At 35.1% G+C, this 26,874-nt stretch overlaps 3 protein-coding genes across 3 annotated transcripts; 1 reads left to right on the forward strand and 2 right to left on the reverse strand.

Moving 5' to 3' along the window:
- Positions 1-1,514: 1,514 nt before the first annotated feature.
- Positions 1,515-3,491, reverse strand: LOC144446945 (fatty acid desaturase 6-like). The gene has a single exon (XM_078136790.1). The coding sequence runs from the start codon at positions 3,283-3,285 to the stop codon at positions 2,251-2,253; it is 1,035 nt and encodes a 344-aa protein (XP_077992916.1). The 5' UTR covers positions 3,286-3,491; the 3' UTR covers positions 1,515-2,250.
- Positions 3,492-3,637: 146 nt separating this feature from the next.
- On the forward strand, positions 3,638-15,059 carry LOC144446686 (vesicular integral-membrane protein VIP36-like). The gene is made up of 8 exons (XM_078136508.1): positions 3,638-3,776; positions 5,790-5,905; positions 8,487-8,604; positions 9,957-10,039; positions 11,487-11,651; positions 12,141-12,255; positions 13,605-13,724; positions 14,663-15,059. The coding sequence occupies exons 1-8, from the start codon at positions 3,638-3,640 to the stop codon at positions 14,824-14,826; spliced, it is 1,020 nt and encodes a 339-aa protein (XP_077992634.1). The 3' UTR covers positions 14,827-15,059.
- A 6,677-nt stretch (positions 15,060-21,736) lies between these two features.
- LOC144446417 (ADP-ribosylhydrolase ARH1-like) lies at positions 21,737-24,992 on the reverse strand. The gene is made up of 2 exons (XM_078136175.1): positions 24,059-24,992; positions 21,737-23,451 (listed from the first exon to the last, which is right to left on the reverse strand). Exons 1-2 carry the CDS (start codon positions 24,892-24,894, stop codon positions 23,232-23,234), a joined length of 1,056 nt encoding a protein of 351 aa, XP_077992301.1. The 5' UTR covers positions 24,895-24,992; the 3' UTR covers positions 21,737-23,231.
- Positions 24,993-26,874: the final 1,882 nt, after the last annotated feature.

The following is a 26,874-nucleotide window of genomic DNA, read 5'->3' on the forward strand; positions in this document are numbered from 1 at the left end:
TCACTGCATCCATCCAACAAAATTGAGTACTGATAAAACAAATTTAACGAAATACATCAATATGTAAATAAGTTGTGATAATAATGCCTCTAGTGTCATGCATACATTATATATATTTGAATATAATTAATTATTTAAATTGCATTCTTTCTCAAAACCAAAGCAAATGTAAAATTTAAACTGAAATGCTTATATCAAGTCGTAAACATATCCAGACTCATTTGGCATCACAATATGGGTGTGGCATATTCCATATTTGCAAAAAACTAATAATTTCAAAATTAGTAATTAATTTATTGTAAACGCAGGTAAGAATTTTTCTGTGGAGTATTTTAACTGACATTAATTCTGCTGACAAAGGAGTATGAATAGGGTAAATCTGAAGCAAAATATGGATTTAAAACTATTTTTTTTAGTCCTGCACCAATATCCACTCACTGTGAAAACAGTATGTCAATTTGAACTAAAAATAGATAGTACAGGGAAAGCATATGTTAAGTAAGGTTATGCTATCATTAGATCACGCTACAATGTAAATATGAATAGCTCATTCAGCTGCTGTGGAAATATCGAGATAGAATTTCAAGCATCAAAAATGTTCACACCATTAATCAATTTAACTAAATTATCTCAGTGTGCTCCATTATATTGTAAATTACAACAAAAATTGTGTATCTATGAACTGAAAACAAGCACCAGTAACATTCCAACACTTTAAACACATACTTGGCATATTTATTGTTCATGGCCCATGGCATCTATTTTCTGATGGCCTATGTTTATCTTGAGTAGATTGAGTTCTCAAAAATACATGCATGTAAATCTGTGATGCTCCTAATACAGTAATCTTCCATTACTGTAACACCAGATACTGACTCATCGATATTGCCATCAAATTAATCCTCTTGTCTAACAGTGGGGTATGTTTTTTACACACAAAAAAAAAATTACAAGTTGGAAACAACAGGATTAAAATTCACAATATGAATAAAATACAACTTGCTAGGTTTCAAATATCACCATGTTGACATTTTAAAATATGGATACTATGACTATGACCTATCAGAAATTCTGTAAGAAACTTTGTCGTATCGTGTTCATATGCACGTAATTTATATACTTTATACTGTAATAATATCCTAGCTAAATATTATCATAAATTTCTTTTAAAACACTCCAAGCAGTAAATCAGCCATGCTTCATATATCATATTTAAAATCTAACAATCCGTTATAAAGTGATAGATTAAAACCATATAGTTACCCTGCACAGTTTTCTTCTTTTTCAAGATATAATTTAATCAAAGTAGTAAATTTAGATATATAAATTTGATAATTGTAGATAGATATTTCATTGCATTGTAGATGCATTAACACGGTTTCATGCAACTAATGATTTCATATGTCCTTATTTTGTTTTATGCAATCTGAACATTGCAAACCATCACAAAATACAGTAAACCCCTCAGTATGCTACCCCCCCCCCCCTCCACCTTGTAATCATGACCCCTGAGACCAGGTTAACTGCCTGGCTTACAAGACTGTTCCATTGTGTTTGTCTGTTATTGCTTATGTTGTGGTTCTATTTTGAATCTGTCAAATCATCAAATGTATCAAATATAAATTTGACATTATTGAAACTGCAAGTAGCTTATTTTGATGAAACGGAGTATTTGGATTATCAAAATAAACCTGTTCATTTCATTGTCATATTTTGAATTATGCTCTCCTTGATAACAGTTTTAGCATAAATCCATCAGTTATGATATATAAGCGTAACGTATATTATTTCAATGTGTTCACTTCCCATTGCCAAATTATATATTACTTCTCATTAATACACTTATAGTTTCAGCACAGAAAACCAATCATCCACAAATTATATTGAGTGTCTACTAGACTGTATACTGACAGAAGTAAGATAATACCCTCGCTGATGATACCTGGTGCTAAAGGCTTGATTGCCTTAGACCAGACTTGAATGGACTGTAATTTGTTTTTAAATGGCTATTCTATACTAAAGCTTATTGACATGCACAAACTATATTTTCATGGAATCATGCAGCTGCATGTATTACTTTTAAAAGGGGGAGATGATTAACACAAATATACCCTAAGTGTACCTTTCATGCTTTGGTTAAAAGCAGTGAATGAACATACTAAATGTAAATGCAATTATATTTTAGGATATAGTGGATATAGAGTTCCTTTTCTTCCTTGTCTGTGGTTGATGGGGTAGTACAGTCCAGTCCTATTGTATACCAATGAATTCAGTGATGGGAGGCAATTTGACCATCAGTTCCTCGTATCTCTCAATAAAATACCAGAGTCTATTCATGTATGTATCTTCATTGTATGGCATTGCATTCTCAGTAAGGAACTTGCTAACCACCGGTTTAATTTTCAAGCACATGTTATCTGATAATTCCGGGAAAAGATGATGCTCGACGTGACAGCTGATGATGGAATGACCAAATGTCCAATCCAGGATTGGATTCCTTGGTAGATTCAACACCCCAGTTGACATTAGATAGATACGTTTTGGGGCCTTCTCTTTGGCGTACATGGGTAATCCAATGTGTTGGAATATGTTGACGTGAATATATGGAATTGCTAACACAGCTCTGGCAGCCATCATTGTAAAGATGGATCCTGTTAACGACAGACCGCTCACTTTCATCAGTAAGAACACGTTTGCATAAAGACCTGCAGCAATAAATAGGATGCATCGGATGAGTTCCTTCCATTTACCGAACAGCTCCTTCGCGACAAATAACGGAAACAAGGTTGGTACTATCAATGGGGCCACAAACATGTAGACATAGCGAGAAATGAATGGCGCTCTCCAAGAACTTGAGTCTCCCCATCCGATGATGTTGGTGTAGGGGTGGTGAACTTTTATGTGGATGTTGCTGGACAAATCTACGGAGAACGTGCTGCATATTTCGATGAAGAAGTATTGCCAAAACTTAGACCATACCTTCGATACACATAGACTGCTGTGTATCGCCGAGTGACCTATCTTTGTCGCTATCGCGGTGTGTGTCATCCCCATAAAGGTGGCTCCAAGTATGAAAGTCGGCCAGTGCTGACTTCTCATCAAATGAAAGGCTGGGATAAGCAGTACGTACCAGAAAACTATGATGCACCAATCTACCCCGTACATATCCCACCAGCTACTATCCTTCACGATTTTCTTTACTGCAGCGTTTAACTCAGCCTGGGATACATTAGGTAAAGTCAGGCTGTTGTTGTTCGGTGTTCTTCGGTTTGTGTCTTTCGTCATGTTGTTGCTGCTGGTGGTGGCAATAATCGATCACACGCACGGAGTTGTTTTGCTTTACGGTCGGTCACCTGTGTACTGAAGAGTTGTCACAATGTATTTGCGACAATTATTTTGTTCTCCACCTCAACTTTTCAACTCGATAAATGATATGCTATAAATATAAAATAAATTCAGGCACCCAGACTAGACAAATTCCGGTTCCCCCAGGTACGTGACGCAAGCTATCACTGCAGTCTGCAGCTATCCGATGATCGCAGCTCAGCTATCTGTGATGCCCGCCACCACTCGGTAATAACATTTCATCTCGTGCCTACATTTCAAGTCACGCGACAGTTCAGTACAGGGCTTCAAAATGGCGACCTTCACGGATGTCTTACACGTTGCAGTAGTTTTACTGTCGTTTTCGGTGTTTTGCATCGATTCGAGACAGAGGGAAGGAAATCCGAGGGACTATCTCAAACGGGAACATTCGTTGGTAAAACCATACACAGGTGAGTGTTCATTTTTCACTTGTGTAAATGAAATCGCAGTTATGTTGGTGGCGCAGTCACCACGGTCGAGCAGACGGACATGTAGTCCACTCCCATTGGCTGTCCTTGTATAATAAGGGAAAGCGTACAGTCTTTGAGTGAATTCTTTGCATTACCTACTCATACACGTGTAAATAGTTGACAATTGTTTTACTTGATAAGTTTCAAGGAAAAGATAGGTAATTCCAGTATTAAACAAATCAGTAAAATGTACCACTAGTACGCCCGCTCCGTACATATGATAGATCGACACACTTTCGGAAACCACACACCTAAAAATAAACTCGACATGTTTATCCAGGCGTCATATTATAAATATTTGGAAGTTTTCAGAAGTAATTTTGCATTTAATTGCAAAGTTGTAATTTCCCTTTTTTTTAAAAAAAAATATGGCATTATTAGCATTGTGCATACACGTAGAAATCAAGGCTTTGTTATTGCGCAGTTTATCCATTGAAATATGGCAACAGATGTTACCAATATATACTTCACAACCACGCAACTACATGCACAGAATGAATGGATGATGAACCACACAACTGATCAAAAGTGGCGTAATATCTTAGGAAGGATATGTAACTCAGTTGTGTAGATTGTATGGAAATATCGTGGATCATACAGGCTCTGACTGGAGGGGGGGGGGGTACATTTCACAACTTCCTCTAAAATGGGAATTAAAATGTGGGGGGAGGAGTTATTAGCACCCAGTTTTAGGGGAAATTCATCATTTTCTCATGATTTAAAATTGGGAACAAAAAATAATCATCAAATTGCTTCATTTCATTATTTAATACAAACTACCAAATTTCAAAAGTTTCTGGAGACAACACCATCAGTTTCAACCCAACCTCCAAGTACCATATGTCATCTCTTGCTTTGCAGCTAGTAAATTCTAAGTCCACATGGAGACTTAACTTCTGTAGAGTACTCTACAAGTAGTAATCTTAAAGTACTTCCAAAAACTGTATGAACTCTTGGAATAAATTTTACAATAATACAACAGTATAGACCCAAATTTCAGAGAGGAACCTCGCCTATGTAATGTGGCTTCCCTATGGAATGTGTGGCTGTGGCACGTACAAAAATACCTGTAAAAGGGCCACCTTTGTTGTAATTCCATTTGGAATGTATTTATTATCTAAAAAGAATACACTATGGATGTATGCAAAATCATATGCTTTTCAGAATTTACAAAAATGTATTTTAAAAAATGCTATTTTTTTCAGCATCAATGGAAAAATAAAAATTTCACTTTTTATTATTGTTGCAAAATTTAAGAGCTGTTGGTTTACTTTGTTTCAGCTACCATGCTATTGCACAGAAAGCTATTTTAAAATCACAATGAATAAAATATGTAGTTTGTTACATATAGTTTACAATTATTTATGCTTTAGTTTGAAGCATCAAAAGTCATTGCTGGGTTACAGGATAGTAATATTATAATTTTATCAGCACATTGTCTGTTCAACATCAGTACAGCCAGTCAGAAAAGTTGACATTTTCCTAGTTGTATCTGAATTTCTAGTCCAAACAACCTACTTTATATGTATAAATAAATAAAAATAAAAATAACCTAAATAAAAATCTTTAAAATTGTCCATTGACAAATAATTTCAACACCGAGAAAGTAACAACAGAGCCTTTGAAAAATACAACCAGTCTGAATGGTTTTAAATATACTCTGTGGATTCTGGAAGGTTTTTGTGTTGTTGTTTTTTACATCGTGATGAGAATTGATATTGTTATTATAGTTGAAATATTTAATCATTTTTTAAAAATATTGTAATTATTTCTTGTTCGAAGTATTTAGTAATAATAGTTGTCATTTTTGTTATAATTTCAATACAAACATTAGAATATTTAATATTTGTTATTTGCATTATGGAGGTTTTAAAGTGATTTTCATATGGTTAGGAATTTAAGTTAATGAAATAAAGTAATTGATTTTTTTGTAACCAATTATTTATAATACAGGCTCAGGAATGAATATACCTCTGTGGGATTTCTCTGGTAATACAATGGTGACAAATAATTTTGTCAGACTAACAGCTGACCGACAAAGTCAGAAAGGAGCTATTTGGAATAAAATAGTAAGTTGAACATTTTTTCTGTTGACATGCAAAAATATGAGTGCTTTGTTCCTAAATCTACACTGTACAGTGACATTATCCACAGAAGGTGGACAGTTAGATGTACATAACTGACAAGTACTTTCACACCTTAGTTTACATATTGAACCTTTTCACACCTCTAGTTTGCTCAACACCTTTTGGATCTTTGTAGTCAGATCCTGATTTTACACTGAAGAAAGACATTGAAGTGGTTTGTATATAAAACATGTCTGTTTCTCAATCAAGAGTGGAAGAAGAGAACATGTGTATGAATGATAGTGCTACCATGATGAATATGTTATTGTTCTGAAAATGTCAGAATTTACAGCTAGCATTTAGACTGCTTACAAACATTTGTTAGATTTGAACTGTGAGCTGGGAAGAACCAAGTTAACAATTGTAAAAAAGGTATAGAGTTTTGCAGATGTGATAGACTAAGTAATGGAAAAAACCTGAGATGAATTACTTTATCTGAATACTTTGGCTTTATGACCATATTGCATGGGTTATAATTAAACTTTACAAATGAATGCAGGCACTACTAGACAAACTATCTGTAAACACGGAATCATAGGAATTACATACAACAATGAACATTCATGGACTGGGTTCATCATTTTTTTTAAAAATTTGTTAACTTTTTTTTTTTTTTTTTTTTTTTTTTTTTTTTTTTTTTTTTTTTTCATTATGACTATATATATATGGTTCATTATTACAAATGAAAATTTCTATTCACAGAATCAAAAAAACTTTTTGGAAGGAATTATACAAAATGGGAGTGGTAAATTGATATTGGCACCCTCCAAAAAATTGTGTGAAAGAAAGAAAAAGAAAAAAATGTATGAACAATTTGTATCAAATGTTGAATAGATAGCTAACACCTAAAAAAATTATTGTTTGGTTTTGGTCACCCGACCCTACCTAGCTTTTCACTGCCGACCCTAAATTTTGTTTTATGTATTCGAGAAAAAATAATAAAATGAAATATACTAAAAAATTGTGAAGTCTCACTACATATAGATAGTGGATGCGGAAACTGACATCAACGTAAAAAGACAAAATAAAACTGTTCTTCCAATCTGTAATGGCTGTACATCTGATAGGAAGTAAGAAACAACACAGAGAGAATTTGGAAAACAATTGAAAACCTGAACTAGACACTCACACAGAAAAAAAAATATAATCAATTAAAATAAAAAATTTACCTACCCAACCTATTCTAAAATTGAGTGGAATCGGAATATCAGTATTCCATCTCTCTACTGAATTCAAATACTTCATGAAAGGTTTGCCTACAGCAAATCCCCACTTGAGCAACATTTGAAATATATGTACTGTCTACAGTAACATATGTTTATTGTATGTACAAAATATACAGTGATTGTGTTTGAACATTTATGATGATATTTGAAATGATTTATATTTATAAAAGTGTATTTGTTAAGGTTTGGGAATCTTGGTAACAGAAAGGAGCAAAGGGGTAAAAGTGGCATTGTTTCCCCATAGAGTCTATGGTAATTTTGTTTGGGAACCCAGGTAAACTGACATGGGGACCCTGGTCGATTTTACCTACTTACTGAACTTGCAAAACACTGTACAAAAATATTGGATTCTGTGAATAATGGAGTAGGTCTGAACTTGGAGCATTGATCTCTTGCTATGTATCTTTTAGCTGAATCACTTAGGCTTCACTTCATCAGCAGTTCTGTGCTGTACATGGTTTACATGTAATGACATAAATTTGTTGGCTGATGACAGCTATATAGAGTATTCTGAGATTGAAACAACTTCATCATTTGATTCCATAGCAAGGAAACAACATTTTTAGTAGCTTTCATGTTCGTACAAATGCTCTCCTCCAATGATAAATTTAGTTTCTAAAGCATTCATTGAGTAATTGTCATGGAACTTGTGCATCAACTTCAATGATTCAATTTAAAATATGTTTAGATGTGATAGAAAATATATTTGTACAAAATGTTGCTCCAAAATATTTGAAAAACTTGGATGATTTTATTTACATAATAAGTACAAAGTGGTTGATATTTGTTTTGGCGACGTCATTGTTTCAACCCATGAGGTCATGTTGGAAATGCGCATATTCAGTCTCGATTATATTATGTAGAGGTGCACTCACAGATAAAATAAGATTTGTTTTGTCATATCTGCCATATTGCAATCAGTTCATTTGAGGACGAAAAAGTCCTGCAAATGAGATTCATACTCTGTAATCTACAGGAAAGGTTAAGTAGTGTTTCAGGCATGTGACAGTATCTGTGAGTGTCTGTACAAGAAATATCATTCACTTCAAAAAATGTATGCAAATGATCACACCCATAGCAACAGCCAAGTGATTGCATATATTGCAAAGATAACAACAGGGCTGGATAGGCAACTGGATAATCATTCAGAAAATGAACACTATACCTAGCATGGATCAGTATGTGGATAAACATTTTTAAAAACTGTAAAGTTGTGCTACAGTGCCATTGGCGCTATTTTATTTTGTACATGTCATGTAGTATAAACCCTGATATGAATCTTGTGTTATGTTCTGTAGCCCTGTTATGTCAGAGATTGGGAGTTACATGTCCAATTTAAACTACATGGTTCTGGTAGAGGAACTCTGTTTGGGGATGGTATTGCTGTTTGGTATGTCAAAGACAGAATGGAAACTGGTGAGTACAGTGTATGTGGTCATTACATCATGAAGAAGTCAGTCACTTAGTCAGCCAAAAACAAGAAGAAGAATTGTTTCTGGTCAGGACAGTTTGTCTAAAGTGGTGCGACAACGTGGATTTATAAAATATTTTTTATTCTCAACAAACCTGTCACTCAATCTACTATTTATGGCAGTTACTGTTCTTTTTATTTAGTACTTTAGAGCAAGTGTGTATGTGGCGCAGATGTCATTTACTTGTTCAAGACTGGCCCAGTAGTTGTCTTCACAAAGTATAGAGAGTTATTTTTGTGTTTCCCTTGATTCTGTAGACTGCATGGGCTGGACAAAGACAAAAATAAAAAAAATGGCGTGGGGTGATTTAAGTGATGTGCACGCTGACCAGAAACAAATTTTTTTTTGCAAGTGATACAAATCAATTCATACCAGTGAGGGCTGGCTATGTGGTGGTGTGGAATTGTCAAGTTTTACTAGTCTGGCTATTGCAGATTGTGGTACTCAAATATCAGTGAAATTACGAGTTACTATATCAAATTCAACACATCGTGAAATACTGGGAAGTGAAACCTAATGCTATGAGATCTCTCAGAAACTCTACAGGAAGACCATTACAATTTCTCTTGTGTATTCAAAGTGTGGAGACAATGATAAATAATCCGTTACCAGTGATGTGTATACATTTAAACTAGAGACATAGAAGAAGCATCCAGTTCTCACACAAGTTATTGCAGTTCAGTTGCTATATTAATAATTAGAAAAACCTACCCAAATATGTACTATTTGGAAATGAAAATAACAAAACCTATAATTCGACAGTTGTTCATTATTGGGGAAAATGTTAGTTATAATACAGTACTCATTGTTACTTGGAGACATCTATATTATGTATTGAACTTTGAGGGTACAAATGGTCGATAATACATTCCTTGAAAAGTAGTAAAATTATTGACACTTCAAGTTACATTTAATAATGTTTAGGTGGTGATAAGGTTCCTGTGTCATTGGTGAAAAGAACGACATTCTGACAGTGTGGATTGTTGGTAGTGTGCCCTCTAAACGATAGCAAAATTTTGTTGTTGTCAGTCAAAATGAGAAAAACTGGGATTTCTTGTGAGTCACCACATCGTAAGAGATAGGGGAACACCAAATTTCGAGGTGCGTCACTAGAAATTATGTGCATCAATGGTGTGTCAAATTGGCTTAGAGGGCACACTGATTGTTGGAATATATGGTAGCATACTTGCAGAAATTTCTGACGAATCACACACATTATAAAAGAAGCCCAAACATATATATGCACTGATAGTCGTAAGAGTAATGGATTGGTTTGATGTATTTGTTGGTTTACAGGTGAAGTGTTTGGTAGTAAAGATTTCTTCAGAGGTCTTGGTATATTTATTGATACCTACAGCAACCATAATGGACCACACAATGTAAGTATGAGACATCGATTGAAAGCATGTCATGTAAAATGTATTATACTGAGAGATATCCAAATACATACAATGATTAAGCAATGTAGTCCCTAATGAAGCCTACTGCCAAGATGCAGACTCCATGCAGTTGTGGAGACCTATGTTACAACTGCCGACATCAGACAGTGGACCAAAATAATCTGTTACAAACAGGAAAAGTAAACAGTTGAATTGGATTAATAACACTTTGCACAACACGTTGGAAGTAGAGACTTATTATAGACATTTTGTCATTTGATAAGAACAGCTGTATGGCCTAATATAATAATTCACACTCATAAACAAGTTTGAAGTTCGTCTGACATTTCATGCACACATAAAGAGATGATAAAACTGTTCTTATCAAACCATGAAATGTAAATACATGCATACAAAGCTATGCTGTTCCAACCTGCTGTGGCAAGAGTTATTAATCCAATTCATAACTTTCCTTGTTTGTTTGTAACATGTTCCGTTCGTCCATGGTCTGATACTATTATTTGCATTTGATGAACAAAGAATTATGTTGGTGAATTGTGTATTGACTGTTTCAGGACAGTTTTAGAATATTTGAATTTACTGGTCATTGCAGCACTGCCATGCATATTTCTCAAACAGTTTTAGAATAGTTGAATTTGCTGGTCAATGCTGTACTACCATGCATATCTCTCAAACAGTTTGCTGAGAATATTTGAATTTACTGGTCATTGCAGCACTGCCATGCATATTCAGTGTTTTATTTAAGGGCGGTAAGTAGGTAAAATCTACCGGGGTTCCCACATCATTTTACCGGGGTTCCCCACCTAAACTACGATACATTGCATGGGAAGCACTACCAGTTTTACTTCTTTCCCCCTTTCTGTTACCGGGGTTCCCAAACCTTAGCAAAAACACTGATATTTCTCAAACAGTTTTAGAATATTTGAATTTACTGGTCAATGCTGTACTACCATGCATATTCTCAAACAGTTTTAGAATATTTGAATTTACTGGTCAATGCTGTACTACCATGCATATTTCTCAAACAGTTTTAGAATATTTGAATTTACTGGTCAATGCTGTACTACCATGCATATTTCGCAAACAGTTTTAGAATAGTTGAATTTACTGGTCAATGTTGTACTGGCATGCATATCTCTCAAACAGTTTGTTGAGAATATTTGAATTTACTGGTCATTGCAGTACTGCCACGCATATATCTCAAACATTTTTAGAATATTTGAATTTACTGGCCATTGCAGCACTGCCATGCATATCTGTCAAACATTTTTAGAACATTTGAAATTACTGGTCATTGCAGCACTGACATACTTATCTCTCAAACACTCTTAAAATATTTTAATTTACTGACCATTGCAGTATTGTCATCAATACCTGTCAAACAGTTTTAGAATACTTTGTAAAAATAATTTCTTTGCTATTGCAGCATCGGCATCCATACCTGTCAGCTCAAGTCAACAATGGAACATGGCGATATGATCATGACAGGGACGGTACACACACTGAAGTATCCGGTTGTGAAGCATTAGGACTGCGTAATGTGGATCATGATACCTCTATGGCTTTGAGATACTCACAGGACAGACTGACAGTAAGTTTAACATACAACTAACTATCACTAGAGTTTTATCTTTCAAAACATGTATTGTGCTGTGGTTGCTGTCAAGGCTTTAGAACTGAACTGTAGCTTGTATTTGTGCCAAGGTTTTCAACTGAAATGAGATTTCAGAAATGCTGTAATGTTGACAGCATTTTTTACCAAAACTTTCGAGAATCTGTAAATGCTCAATGCTTTTAGTCAAATTTTAGATGTTTTTGAAAAATACAGTGAAAGTTGCACCATTTGCCTACATTTTACTATATTTATGATTTCCCCCATTGTATTGCACTTATAAATAATAATTAAACAAATAGCAATTTAATGTCTGACAATAATTTTATCTTATTTGTTAGGTTATCTTAGATGTTGATGATACGAATGACTGACAAATTACTTTTTTCAAATCTTGTGTATAGGTGATGGTAGACATTGATAGTTTGATAATAAAATATACTGACAATAATTTCATATTTTTGTTAGGTTATGTTAGATATTGACAATAAAAATGAGTGGAAGGAATGTTTTGATGTGACTGGAGTGAGGTTACCTACTGGGTATTACTTTGGTGCCTCAGCACAGACTGGACAGCTAGCAGGTAAGTAATAGTGCAAATTGATTTGGTCAATTCTTTTCTTGATATTCCCAAAGTGCTACTGTTACTCCTAGCGGAAATACACTTTCTTCAATCTGCATATAAGTTATAGAAAATAAAATTCTTTGCTGCCACCAAGGATGTGGGATGTATTCTTCACATAACCACCATATCCTGCCAGGTGCCCATTAATATGACTAGGTTAGACTATAGCTAATCAGAAATAGTCGATTCTGGAGAGCCAAACAGCAAAGTCCAGATCAGTGTGCCCTCTAATGATAAATGTTGTTGTTGTTGTTGTTGTTGTTGTTGTTGTTGTTGTTGTTGTGAGTCAAAATGATAAGAACTGTTCTTACATAAAGTAAGAGATAGTGAGAACACCAAATTTTGGTGTATCACTAGAAAGTGTGTGCATCAGTAGCACGTCAGGGAAAGTAAACAAATGAATTGGATTAGTAACACTTGGCACAGCATGTTAGAACAGCAGAGACTTGCATTACATATCATGGTTTCATAATAATAGATGTATGGCCTCTTTGCATGTACATGAATTGCTAGGGGAACTTCAAATTTGTTTGTGGGTGTGAACTATGACACAAAAGAGGCCCTACAACTGTTCTTATCATGTGATGGAATGTAATACTTGTCTCTTTGCATTTCCAACATGCTGTGCCAAGAGTTATTAATCTACTTCATTTGTTTATTTTCCCTGTTTGTAACAGGTTCCATTCGTCCATGGTCTGATGTCTGAGATTGTAATATCATTCCTATTAGTAATGTTATATTCTATGTATCCACCCATACAATCAAGATTACTCACCTCTATCATTCTGTTAAAGTGGCCATATGGATGAGAATTTGGTATTTATTTTGGATTTTTATTTGATAAAACAGCTTCACTAAGTTTTTCTACTTGAAAAAATAATGTGAAATAACATATACCAAGTCCATGTTCATAACTCAATATATTGCAAAAAGATGCAAAAAGTGCAAAAAGTTTGTTATTGTACGTACAATAACAAACATTTTACACATTGTTTAATGTTTTGCCGTTTATTGAGTTGTGAACATAGACTTGGTATATGTTATTTCACATTATTTTTTCAAGCAGAAAAACTTAGTGAAGCTGCTTTATCAAATAAAAATCCAAAATGAATACCAAATTCTCATCCATATGGCCACTTTAACACTCTAAGGCTCATCAGAGTTTGAGGAAAGTATTGATGTCTGGTGGAAAGTTGTATTATTTTGTGTCATCCATCCAGAGTATTGATTGAATCATAATGTACTTTCATAGCATTTGATACTGTAACGGCATTCTCGTTTTTACGGCATTCTCGTTTTTTCCACAGATAATCACGATATTATTTCTATGAAATTATACGAGTTAGAAGTGTCATCAGCTCAAAAAGATGGAGAAGTTGATTATAGTAAAATCAGTCCAGGGGCTGACTTCTTTGCACCACCTAGGGGTAAGACATGTACTCTTATCTTCTTCATTTTCTTCATTTTAAAAATGGTGAAATCATACATGTGTTGAAGGTGATATCAAAGAATGCAGACTATATGTTAAATAACTCTACTTCTTATGCTGTATTACCAATCAGCTACTATGCCATCTAGTGGCAGCCAGTGAACAAAACTAAAGTTTCTAGTTATTCTCAACAATGTCGTATTTCTGTTTGTGTGAAATTGTATAAAACAATGTTCAGCACCATTATAACTTTTCACTCAGTTACCATTTCATCCCCGTCAATGAGAGATGTGTTCTCTCACATACAAGCCTGTGTTTACGATTGATTGACTGACTCCAATAACTCTCATCATCTTATGACAGTGAGTGACAGACTTCGAAAGCTCTCGTCTTCTTCAGCTTGTCCTAATTCCTGTATCAAGTCATTATTTTAGCAACACCCCCAAAAACCTATTATTGTATACTTAATTTACATACATTATCACAGTTCATGTGTTGTGTACATGTAGAGGGCACTGTTCATCAAAGTTGTGCATGTTCATTTACATAATAACTTCATTTGAATAATCAAGCTGTAATCACTACCTACTGCAACTAATCAGCTGGGAATATTTCAAATCATAACGACTTGATATGGGACTTACGACAAGCAGAAGAAGACAAGAGCTATCAGAGTCAGTCAGTCACTGACGAAAACAGGCTACTCACATACAATTTCCTTTGTATATGAAGAACTTTGTACTATATCAGTGAGGATATCTCGTAATTTACACCTGAATTTTCTATTTTGTGCCATTAAGTGGTCATATTGTCGTGGAATAAACATAGCGCCCTCAGTGACTGATCTGGTCTGTCAATTTAAAAAATGTTGTGACTGTTTAAGAGAAGACATTTTCATATGATTAATCCATTTTCATTTTTGTGTATTATTTACAGATCACATTGATGACCCAAGTGGGGCTTTCAAAAACATCTCTCTCAGCTGGGGCAAAATGTTTCTACTAATTTTCTGTATTTGCCTAGGTGGTCTTGTGTGCATAGTTGTAGGTGTTGTAGTGTTTCAGAAGAGGCAGGAAACACAGAGGAAACGATTCTATTAACACAAAGTTACTCTTTCAAACACATGTACATAAACAGTTCTTGATAATTAAAAACAGAAAGTCAGTTTAAAAAAATAACTTGGAATTTTCATTTCATTTGAGTGCTTAAAAAGATGCAGCCTGAGTTAGCATAAAAATGATAGGGCATTTTATTTGTAAGGATCAAATCTATATTTTTCATCATTTCCTTTAGCTGGAAAGATTCATCATAGTTTACATTTCCAGTAATTATTATGATGCTGGCAATCCAGCCTTCAGTTTACTAAGGTAGACCCAGACTAAATCTATTGTTCTTCAATGTGGTAGATTACACAAGTGGGTGATAGGTTCCTCTGTTGTGTGAATCTAATCACCCTGTGATCAAGATAGTATAAACATTGGAAGTCCTAAAACAGTACATTGCAAGTTTATGTAACTTTAAATAAACTAGTTTTCAGAGACGCCTCCTTACTGAGACAGTAATTAAACCAATGTCCATTCTATAGCTTATCACTGTTGTATCAACATATTGCGACAACAGTTTTAGTTTGTGTCTATCTTAGTTAACTGAAGTCTCAACTACCAGGGTATAGTAGCTATAGACAAGTGAACTGAGTGTACACAATGGTGAATCATTCAGTCTACCGTTCCCTCTGATATTTGTAAGCTTTTTTTAAGTCATTTTATTTGTCCTGTTAATACACTTAGTTGTACTTTAGGATAAATTATGGGGGGCATATCCTTCAACGTGAACCATTTTGATAAACTTACAAGAAAACATCCATACTCTTTAGAATCTTTCAATACAGGGGAGGGGGGGGGGGGTGCCACATTTTATGCTGCCATGTTCAACTATGCTTTTCAGATGGAACTCAGAACTCACTAATTATCATGTTATCAATTACGTATAATACATGTAGTCAATGGTTTTTTCAAAATTCACTATCATCATTGGCCTGATGTTGTCATGTGATATTTCCAAAAAATTTGTTTGTCACAAAACTAAGACATTTGCTTCAAAGAATTAAAAACTCAAAAGGTACCTCAAGTAAATGAGAGTTTATACAGTTTTTCAGTCCCCCCCCCCCCCCCCGAGATAAAATCCTGTTCCAGAGGTACCAAATAATTTTTGTATAATTGGTATATTACCCTGTTTATATGGAGTAATATGTCAGAGATGTTACCCTTGTACAGAGGTATCATATTCTTGAATGGTTGGTATATTGCCCTATTATGACCCTAATACATCTCATTTTGTTATAATACAACTGGTAACACTGAAGTAAAGCCCTTCCTCTATGTGCTTCACTCGTTTATAGCATTCATATCAAGTGTAAAAGTAACTGTTTCAATTGGTTTATTTACAAGCCTAGCATATGGCCTTTCTAATGTGGTCAATTAGCAAATGAAACAGTATACTTTTACACTTGTTATGGCTGCTGTAAACGATTGTGGTACATACAGAAAACACTTTACTTTGGTGTTAGGATTTGGTGTTACGTAACTTATAGCTTTTCTGCCAAAGTTGTGGGGTGGGGGCAATGAATATAGAAAAACAGTCTTTTCTGAAAATAGAAAATAGAAAATAGAAAGTTTCTTTCATTCCATCGAGTCAAATTTCAAGCTAGTAATGCGTTTTGACTTCATGTTTAAGCTTTCAATTGATTTTAATTTTACTTAATACTGACTATTAAAGTGGCCATATGGATGAGGATTGGGTTAATTTACAAAACAATTTCATCATGGCTTCCTACTTGAAAAAATCAATGTGAAACAACATAGACCTAGTTTGTGTGTGTAACCCAATACTTTTCAAAAAGCCAAAATATGTGTGAAAAGTTTGTTTTAGTATGTACAGTAACAAACACACATTTATTAATCTTTTTGCAATGTACAAACAAGGACTTGGCATATGTAATTTCACATTGATTTTCCAGTAGGAAGCAATGATAACATTGTTTGATAAATTAAAAAATCCAAAATAAATATCCAATCCTCATCCATATAGCCACTTTCACAAAGCTGTAGACATTCGATCCCCGGAAAATTTTCCAGAGTAACTTTAGTTTCGCTACTGAAGACTTAATATATATATTCATTTGATATCATTTCTTCAAGTTTTAATATTCTAATGCAAACAAAATCATATCAATATTTTATTTTGTGTCTGAGAATTGCCAAAAATATATGACTGAAACTCTATAAAGTGACAATTTATTCTTTGGTGTTAAGCTCATATCAGTGTTTATTGCTAAAACTTAACTTTTCTCAAAACGCAATACTAATTGTTTATCTTTGATGGTGAGCTATGAGGTTGCTACTAAAACTTAAAACTTGATCAAAATAAAATATATAATGTCGTCGTTTCATCGTCGTAAACCACAGCCTCTTTTACGCCACCATCCAAGACACACCTCCATGTCGCAGTGTTGTCGAGGAATAAATAACAGCTCTGGTTTGCGAGAATGTGTTGTTTTAGATTGTCTTTGATGGTAGGGGCAGAGGTCGATACTAAAAAAAAATTTGGTCTTTAATTGTTTATTTTTGATGATGTATCATAAAAGATAGTACTTTGTAAAAGAAAGTATGGACTAGACATTAAATGGGTAATTCGTATTTGGGTATTAGATGTATACTTTTCCTTTTATCTGGCAAAGATCTGGGGATAATGAGATATCGGTGGGAAGGCTAGCTAGTAAATGGAAATATTTCATGGTCATGGAATGACACTTATGAATAATATTATTGGGGTGAACCTATTTTTTTGTTTTTGTTTCTCATTACTTTTTCATAGCAACTATGGGTCAGCTGGTCAATTAAAAAAAAGTAAAAAATTAAAAAATCATCTTTCTCATGTTTCTCTGGCTCTCCTTTCCCTCCTCTCCATTCTTTCCTTAGAATCTTGGTAACAGGCCATTTCCCAACTTCTCAGCCTCCCTACTTGAATAACTTCCGTCATGAAAGAAATGCTCTGTTCCTGAACAAGTGTCGTTGCCCCTGCTATAACTGTAGATGACGTCGACAGTTCAGACACTTGCTTACTCTTGCCAGAGAGGGTGCTGTTCTGCAAAATATTAAGGATGGGCAAAAATAAAAAATAAAAATTATTTTGATATCAGAGCTGAAAATTTGGGTCAATCGAGTAATGAGAAACAGAGAAAAAGATAGGGTCACAGGGATATTGGAGTTAATTTTTTTTAGTTACTTGAGAAGTTTACTTCATTTATAGGGGAAATATGTAGTGCAAAGTATTTAGTATGCATTATTTAACACTATGAATATTGGCATTGGGATGTTACATGTATTGATGTATATGAAGTTCTTTGACCTGCCTCATGTAGCAGCATTTCACTTGCCACCAGTGACCTTTCACCTTGATTGACCTTTGAACTCTATACTTGGTGCATCTTTATTTAATGACGTTACACTGGGAGCAGTAGATAATTTTATCTTTACTTTCGGTCTTTTATCTTGTATATGAACATCACTTATCCAATGATTATCATATCCTCAAATAGACGGGGATCCGAAGTGAATTGATGTGCCGGTGAAGCAGGTTTTCTGATGTCAAACAGACTGGCATAAACAAAATAAATAACATTTATAAAATGAGACTGTTTGTGCAATTTATTCTTAAAGTTGTAATACTTTAAACAGTGCATAAAATTTCATGAGATGAAGAAAATACTGCATGGCTCAGCCGCTGTATGTCTTGAATATTTCTCCTTGTAATCCAGAATCACTTGCCAGCTACTATTACAAATCAGCTCTCTCATATGACAACATTATGCAGACAAATTCCATAAACCACTTTACTCTGAATAGCAATGGTAGTATTTTTCAAGACAAGAATTATTCTCCCTTAAGAAACGGTGCTCAAAGTCTTACTACAATGTAGACTCCTTAGCTTGCTTTCATTTCATGAATCCAGGACTTGTACATAGTACATTTACAAATTACTCAAAAACAGTTTGTTCAATCATCCTCTCATACTGTAAATCATATTTCTATAATCTCGCAGAAAAACTTTCTCCTTTAATACCAACCTTAATGTGGCATGGGTCTGATCTTAACTTTTTTTTTCTGTGATATTTTTGTTTCATATGAATGAAGAATTACCCATCTTATAATACATAGATGTTATTATTCCCCTCTATTTGTCTTCATTCAGCCAAGGAAAGTACGAGTGACCAACGAGTAGTGACAACCCTTAGGTCATGAATATTTTCCAGCTGAATGAAGAAAGATATTGGAGAATAATGTAATTATACCAGCACCAGTAATACCAAAGAAAAATCGGGGAAAGTGATGGCAATATTGTTCATTTTGACTCATTTCGAATACTGCAGAACCAATGACACAGACACACATTGTCATGACATAGAACAGCCAGAGTATATATTCCATATTTTTTGTTGAACCTGGCTCATGCATGGTATTAGGATCGTAGAATAAATACACACATAAACTTGTCAGTGCTATATGGATATTATAGGCTCTTTTCTGAGCAAAAATCAACATGAACATGATATGTTAATGTAAGTATTTAAAAGTTAGAAAAATTAGTATCTCAACCTAGCCCATGTCCCTTTAATGATGTTACAGATAAAATCAATTATTGCATTTCATACAATATTGTAAAACATAAAACTGGTAAATATCAAAAACATATATATTGATTTGTAAGGTTTAGTACAGCTTTTGAAAAACAACACTAATTTACAATGATCATTTGGAGAAAAACCTTTCAAGGAGAGAAAATGAACTTTCTACAAATTTGTAAAAAAAAAAGAAAAAAAAGAAAGTACTGGGTATTATTGTGGTGTAGTTCAGTCAGCTAAGTTGTATTTCCTTTTTGGTCAGACGGCAATAAAGTTACCATATAACTTTTATTTCTGTGTGTTTGCATTTTCTTTCCCTACTACAGTGTAATGAGATAATGATATGGTATGGTAATGCATGTAAGGGGAGGTTATGTTGTGCTTTTGTTTGTCTGTCTGTCTGTCTACAAACACAATATCTCAAAAACTAGAGCGTCGATTCTAATGAAACTTGCTACACATCCATATGTTAATCACAAGAACTGATTAGATTTTGGTAAACATCCAATGAATATTAATTAGTCATTTGCATAATTAATGATTTGCAGTAATTGAGCTACATCTTAGGAATGCACACTTCAAATTCAACATAATTTGGTACATGTGTTAACTATAACAAAGCGCATATGTTTTTTATAGTGGAAAGGAATCCATTCCTTTAGTCTATCAGGCAGTGCTCATTTGAGCATTTGATGCAATCCGTCTGTATGTATGTATGTCAATCTGTCTACACTCATTTCTCGACCAAGCACCAGTCAATTTCTGGTACAAAGGTAAGATTCTAGATTGGACAAGTGCAAGCTCACCAATTTTTCTTACTGAACTTCATGTATATTTGTGCACACCATCTGTACCAATAGTTTACTGGATAGCTCATAATGACTTGACTAAATAGTTTGAGCCAAATACAGGTGTAATGCCATAAGGGACAATCAAACAATGTCACACATACTTGGTAAGCCAACTTCAAGGTGGGAGGGGTGTGGCATCAGTGCAATTGCTGAACTTGATTTTCGTTCGCACTTCTAACCAAATTTCACACCTTCAATGATAAATTTTCTGTATTTACTAGTGAAATGTTGATGAATTGATAGACATTTACTTCTAATGTGAGATACAGTGCTAGGTTTCCGGTAGTACTTTGATGTGTTTACCATCATCTCATCAGTAAACAGGTTCATAAGGTTGGAACTTCATGTTTACAATCATGTTTTTACATTGCATCGATTGTAGTGCTGTGACCACTACAGTTTTGATCATGGTTTACATCATATATAAAAGTGTGATGTCATACTTGTGAACGAGGGGGAGGGGGTTTTGTCCTAAACGAACGATGCTCGTTTATCAATTGAGCTTGTGTGACATTGTGCGATCGTTCCTGAAGAGAATTTAGTCACAACACTTCCCTACAATGTATGTGTGATCAATCTATTTCAGATTATTTTCTCGCCAAGGAATCCTTGACAAACACCTAATCATGTTTGAGACTAACACCAAATTATTGACGAGTAATGTTGAATCATGACTTACTAATAATTGAGTGTTTGTATGATATTTGAAAATGTCGTTTTAAAAAAGTTATGCCACTCCTCAAATAAAATCAAGTATTGCAAGACCTAGACTGAATACCATATAATGCAAACCTTTGGAATGAAGTTACTCCAGCAGAATATGAAGTCTTAACTGGATGAATACAGACTGTATTGTATTATACAGTATTACAAATATTAATTGCAAGATATTGATAAATCATAATGAAACACAGCACACTGTTTAGCAGAACAGCATGTGTGTTATGCACAAAGTGATATCAGTTTGAGGACAGTTGTGGTGATAGATTACACAGTACAGTTGGGTCGTTTTCAATTTCCTGGGGGGGGGGGGGGGTCCTTGACACTACATTATTTAGATACCCCACCCTCTGGCCTCATCCCCAAATGTTAATTGATCTAAGGCTAGCTTTATAGAAGTAACACTGCTAGTAATAAAGATGAAGAATGACAATTTTTCATTTCAATTCTACTCAAAAAGAGTTTGGTTTCTGCATCATCGATTTTAGAGCTGAACGAACCAGGACCATCTCTTCCACATGCATGTGCTAGCGTCATTTAAGACCGAGTGTGATGTAAATATCATTTGTAGTCAATATTTAAACCACCAATGACAGATCATTGATTATTTTATCATTGTACATTGACTAATAATGACATTTTCATATCACTCAAATAAATCACATACTCTCTACAAGGAGTTTTCAATCATCATCATAATCAATACATACAATGTGTTTAAAATTATATTTTATTACCATATTAAATCAAACAAAAAATCTTGTGTTCATTTAATGAAACTTAAGTACATGTAAATGGTATTAATTCACACCTGCATTGAAACTAACTTATAGTCATCTTCAATATGACTTCTTTAACAATTACCATCCTATATATCAGTTTTACAGTGAATTTCACAATACCGGGCACCTTTTCTGTTTGATACAATCACGAAGAAACCATTGTCAACAATAAACTGCATATTCCACACTTCAATAGCAAGATCGCATTTTTTGCTACATTTAGTCTAAATGAAACAAACCAGTTAAATGTATTTCAACTCCATGCAGACATTTGGGCACCAATGATTTTCTTAGTATCAAACACTCGATGAAGGACGCATAAATGTCCTTCATGGTGTTCATTTGATGTTTGTATGATGTGTAGTTCATTTCACTTAGACAAAATGTAACAAGAAACTGTACTCATTCAATCCTGCTATCTTAAAGTGTAGCATGTCCAGTTTCTTATTGGTTTGTGTGTGGTTGTATAAAACAGAAAGCTGCACGGTACTGTGAAATAGACTGTAGCTGTTCTCTATGTAAGCATGAATAAATACCTACAATATGTCATCCCGGATCCCAGAACGACTCCTCAGTACACAAATAATCTTTCACTTGAAGCTATCCGACTAGTGCAGTACATCTAAAAGTTGTGATGAAATAAAATGTTGATTCGTAACAATCTTTCAGTTGGTACTATCTAGCTGATAATGTAAGTATAATGGTTAACCTAACTATAATCCTCCTTTGTAGATACCATGCATTCTCCCAAGTCAGCGCACATATTCCTGCTGATGCACCAAAATATGAAATGTGGCAAGCACATTGTGGATGGTGCTGTAAGGAAGTCTGTGGTTTATGATGATGTGAAATACTTGCACTCCATTGTGTAACTATCACAAATTAAATGAATCAGTATTTTGTATTAAAAGTGGAAGTATTTTGAAAATTATAGAGTATGTATATGGGAGATAAAAACAAGGAAAAAATCACCAGATTATGAGATTTTAATACTTCTTACAGGTAATTTGGCCTATAATTTGAAAATAAGGAAATACACCGAGTGCAACAGTACAACCTATTGAAGGAATGAACTATGTCTATAGTGGGTATACAGGTATACCTTATCACAGAGATCTTGAGACACCATAGTGTCAAGGTAAAGTCATCCCTTTTCACTGACTATACTATTACAATTAAAAGATGGTGCCGTGTCTTTCTTCTTGTGTGTGTGTGTGTGTGTGTGTTTTGACAACTGAAATCTTGGTGATGTCTACTGTTCAAATTGTGCTAACTACAGAAGTGGCTACTCTGGATCCATGAATCAAATTAAAGTACTGAAAAATCTTCCATCTAGTTCCTAACTGTATACTAATTCAATTCTACACTAAAGCCAATTAAGATCAAAAGTTTGAAACAGTTTGAAGAACAATTTAATGCACTTGGGTTATTTCATCTTTAAAACTAACACTTCCATTTGAGGAATTGAACAGCTAAATGCCACTTAGTTCAAACAGCTTTGTGCCAAGATTTTCTATGCGTTCTCGGTATTCCAGTTTGATGTAGTTTCCTTCAGGAACCCCATTGAAGCCATGCATGACACCCCAGCAGCAGGCTGCAATCACACCTGTGGAATCACTATCACCAGCATGGAACATGGAATGACTGCACAGCTTCTCCCAGTCACTTCCACAGGCTAATAAAGAATCATATCTGAGAAGAGAGAATAGAATAACAGGTGAAAGGAAATGTCCAATCAAGTGAAATCAGAATTTATAATGTACATGTGTAAGACAAATGGTTTCAAGTGGGTCATGTCATGATGGTTGAATGGTTAGAGTGGCTGGCTTGGAATCTATAGGTTGCCTAGTGTGAGCTGTGTTGCTATTTATTGCCGAATGGCTTCCCTAGCCCTTAGGAAAGATTTGAACCATGATTTTGCATGATTTTCGTATGATTCCGCGAACTACAAATTCTCGCCTACCGGCGCGAATTTGTATTAGTTCGCGGAATCATACTCGGAGCATTATGACGTAAAACTAACATTGATTTCATGGGATTATATATAAATATGACATGCATAGATATTTGATATCAAGTTGATACTGTTTCTATTTTGTATAAATTTATGCAAATATGATCACATTTGCATAAGCCATATATGGCATTTCTGAAACCTATCATCATCATCATCACTGTTATCAATTCAATGATACATGTACATATAAACAGATATCTTCTCAATGTGCAACCTTTGAATTCCTCTGTAGATAATTTGTTTAGTTACAGTTCTGGCAATTTTTGTATATATCTTACTTACGCAATCATTGGAGCATCATGTCCACTTCTCCCTGCCCATCCATCTAAACTCAAAGTTTTATAGAACACATCTCTGTCTTCGACTCCATAATTGGAAGGGAATTTAGGTGACGCCTCTCCATCTAAAATTCCTCGTGTTTCCAGGTATTTCTTCCAGCTTGTACCAAAGTATGACCAGGCGTCTTCATTTTCTTTGACAAATTTCCCCGCTGAGATGACATATTCGAGAGCTCTCGGAAGCACAGACAACAAGCCTACGCCCCATTCTCGCAACGGCTTGCCTTGAACCGAATAGGCGGTGAAAAGAGCAGAGGCCAAACTTCCAAGGTAGCCAGTGGGATGGTGATGTGTCATACGACCACTTTCAACTGATGCGGCGACCAGCTCGTCTAGTTGGCTTGGTTTTGGATAGCGTAAACCGATGCACATTGATCGCATTGCAGCACCGCAACCAGTGCCTGTTGGGTTGAAAGGAATGCAATAACCGTTCGGTGACCCCGGTTTCAACAAGGCAGTTCCCATCAAACTTGTAGGGCCTGGTTTTCGTCCCTCCATATCACCCATACATTCAACATATTTAGACGCTAGTTCCTGGTACAACTCCTCGTCAGATTTGTTCGTTGCCAGTGCTTCTCCCGTAGCAATGTGCATGATGGTATCGTCGCTGATGGGCCATCCTGGTAACTCTGCTACAATGTTTTTCAATCCTCCCAGTTCTGCAAGCTCTTTGTGAATCTGGGGACCCGAAGTACAGTACTCCCACTCTTGGTTTTTATATCCAAGGGCATCACCTGACCCGCTTAACACCATGGCGGCTCGATACGCCTCAAGAGACATGCTTGGTTAGTTAATGGCAGGTAAAAACGAACGTACAGTAGTAGGCTATAGACTAGTCTGGAATGCACACTACAACAAGCCGTATTTTTAGGACCGTATTTTTATTCTGTCCCCTCAACTTAACAGTTTTTTCAGTGGTGATCGATCGATGAAATGACACCCTAGGTTACCCACCATATATATTTACACATAAAAAAAATCATACAAATTAACACCATACATTGTTTATTGCTATAATTTGTACACGTGTAAGTAGCTCTGATGTAAGATACAGTCGTCGGCGCGCCGCGAACTTCGGTTTCCGTGGTATGTATCACGATGGCCGCTTGATCGCATGATTGGCCTTGAATGACCTCTTGATTTGTGTGTAATGCGCATGCCCAGGTATATCATCGAGTTACGCGACTGTGATCACAGAGTGGCTTGCAAGTTGCAGGGCAAAAGTATTATTCTTATTTTAGCTATATAGTATTTTATATTTTTCTGAGTTACAAACTAACTATGGGAAGCCGTTCAGGCCAAAAGTTTTTTTTTATTTTTGCTATAGTATTTTATATTTTTCGTACTTACAAACTAATTTTAACAGTTTATGTACTTTTATTCCATGTTCACATTATTTTAATTGAAATAAGTTTGCATTTATTTGAGAATATTGTTTTATTTTTCGTCAAACCAGAATTATTTTAAGGATTATATATAATTGAAAGTCAAAATATTTTTTTTGTTAAAGTTTTTTATTTTATTTTTTAATTTAAAAAAAAAAATTTCAACTTTTTTTTTTTTTTTCTTCCCAACTTTTTTTTTTGGCCGAGTCTGATGACCAGCGCCTGTCACGAGTACGTCGTGCTCGTGACAGGCATGTCCTTCGACATCCATTACGACGTGTTTCGGCGTCAAATACACCTTCTCATTACCTTCGAAATTGGTCGCTCAAACATTATATTAGATCTCAAAACTGTTAATTTACGTGTGATATTATCTGTTTTTTCCAACAACCGCGACTTCAGCCGCGTACACCGTCACGTTAAGGTTATGACCGCATGTATGATGTATTACATGATGTAGTACGTAGGACACGACACGATCCATGTGCAAAGGGTAATGGTACGTAGTTAATCTAAAACAACTAAAGTTTGTTGCATCAATAACAATTACATTCATTATTGTGAAACTGACCAGAATTGAAATAAGATGGTACACTATAATGTGAGCGTGAGCAAAACAGCTTTAGGAACAAAAACGCGAGGAAAACGAACGCGTATTTCCAATGGGTCAGTCAGGTACTACTTCTTGTGCGAGTGCACATGTTGACGTCGACCTGCTGTATTACATACCAACCTTAACCAGCTTTTATCGCCTTGTTATCATCATCATCGTCGTCGTCGTCGTCGTCGTCGTCGTCGTCGTCGTTGTTGTTGTTGTTGTTGTTGTTGTTGTTGTAAAGATTCAGTTTACTTCATCGTACATTGTAGTATACATTCTCTCTGAGTACACATGCATATATCATGAAAAGTTGAGAACAACACGTCTACTAGACTGTCGACAGTCGCTCGCGCCTTTTTTTCCTACGTTTTATCTAAACTCCGGTCCGGCGCAACACTAGTATAATTGCAAATTGATTTCGAGGGCCGAATTGCTCGATCACTCGGGCCTTCGGCCCTCGATATCAGTTTGCGATTAGACTAGTGTTGCGCCGGATCGGAGTTTAGATAAAACGTAGGGGGAAAAAGGCGCGAGCGACTGTCGACAGTCTACACGTCTACGTATGTAATACAGCAGGTCGACGTCAACATGTGCGCTCGTACTAGAAGTACCTGACTGACCGTTTGGAAATACCTTTACCCATTGCACATGGATCGTACGCGGCTGAAGTCGCGGTTGTTGGAAAAAACAGATACTATCACACGTGAATTAAGAGTTTTGAGATCGGATATAATGTTTGAGCGATCAATTTCGAAGGTAATAAGAACGTGTACGTAA

Source organism: Glandiceps talaboti, chromosome 15 (genome assembly GCF_964340395.1).
Source record: "Glandiceps talaboti chromosome 15, keGlaTala1.1, whole genome shotgun sequence".
Lineage (NCBI taxonomy): Eukaryota > Metazoa > Hemichordata > Enteropneusta > Spengelidae > Glandiceps > Glandiceps talaboti.

What these genes read in the sequence shown, in the direction of transcription:
- LOC144446945 (XM_078136790.1), bottom strand. Translation starts at nt 3,285, where the DNA reads ATGACGAAAGACACAAACCGAAGAACACCGAACAACAACAGCCTGACT.
- LOC144446686 (XM_078136508.1), top strand. Translation starts at nt 3,638, where the DNA reads ATGGCGACCTTCACGGATGTCTTACACGTTGCAGTAGTTTTACTGTCG. An exon ending in GTTGGTAAAACCATACACAG is followed by an intron (nt 3,777 to 5,789) that starts GTGAGTGTTCAT and finishes TTTATAATACAG; the next exon opens with GCTCAGGAATGAATATACCT. An exon ending in CTTCTTTGCACCACCTAGGG is followed by an intron (nt 13,725 to 14,662) that starts GTAAGACATGTA and finishes TATTATTTACAG; the next exon opens with ATCACATTGATGACCCAAGT.
- LOC144446417 (XM_078136175.1), bottom strand. Translation starts at nt 24,894, where the DNA reads ATGTCTCTTGAGGCGTATCGAGCCGCCATGGTGTTAAGCGGGTCAGGT. An exon ending in CATGATGCTCCAATGATTGC is followed by an intron (nt 23,452 to 24,058) that starts GTAAGTAAGATA and finishes CTCTCTTCTCAG; the next exon opens with ATATGATTCTTTATTAGCCT.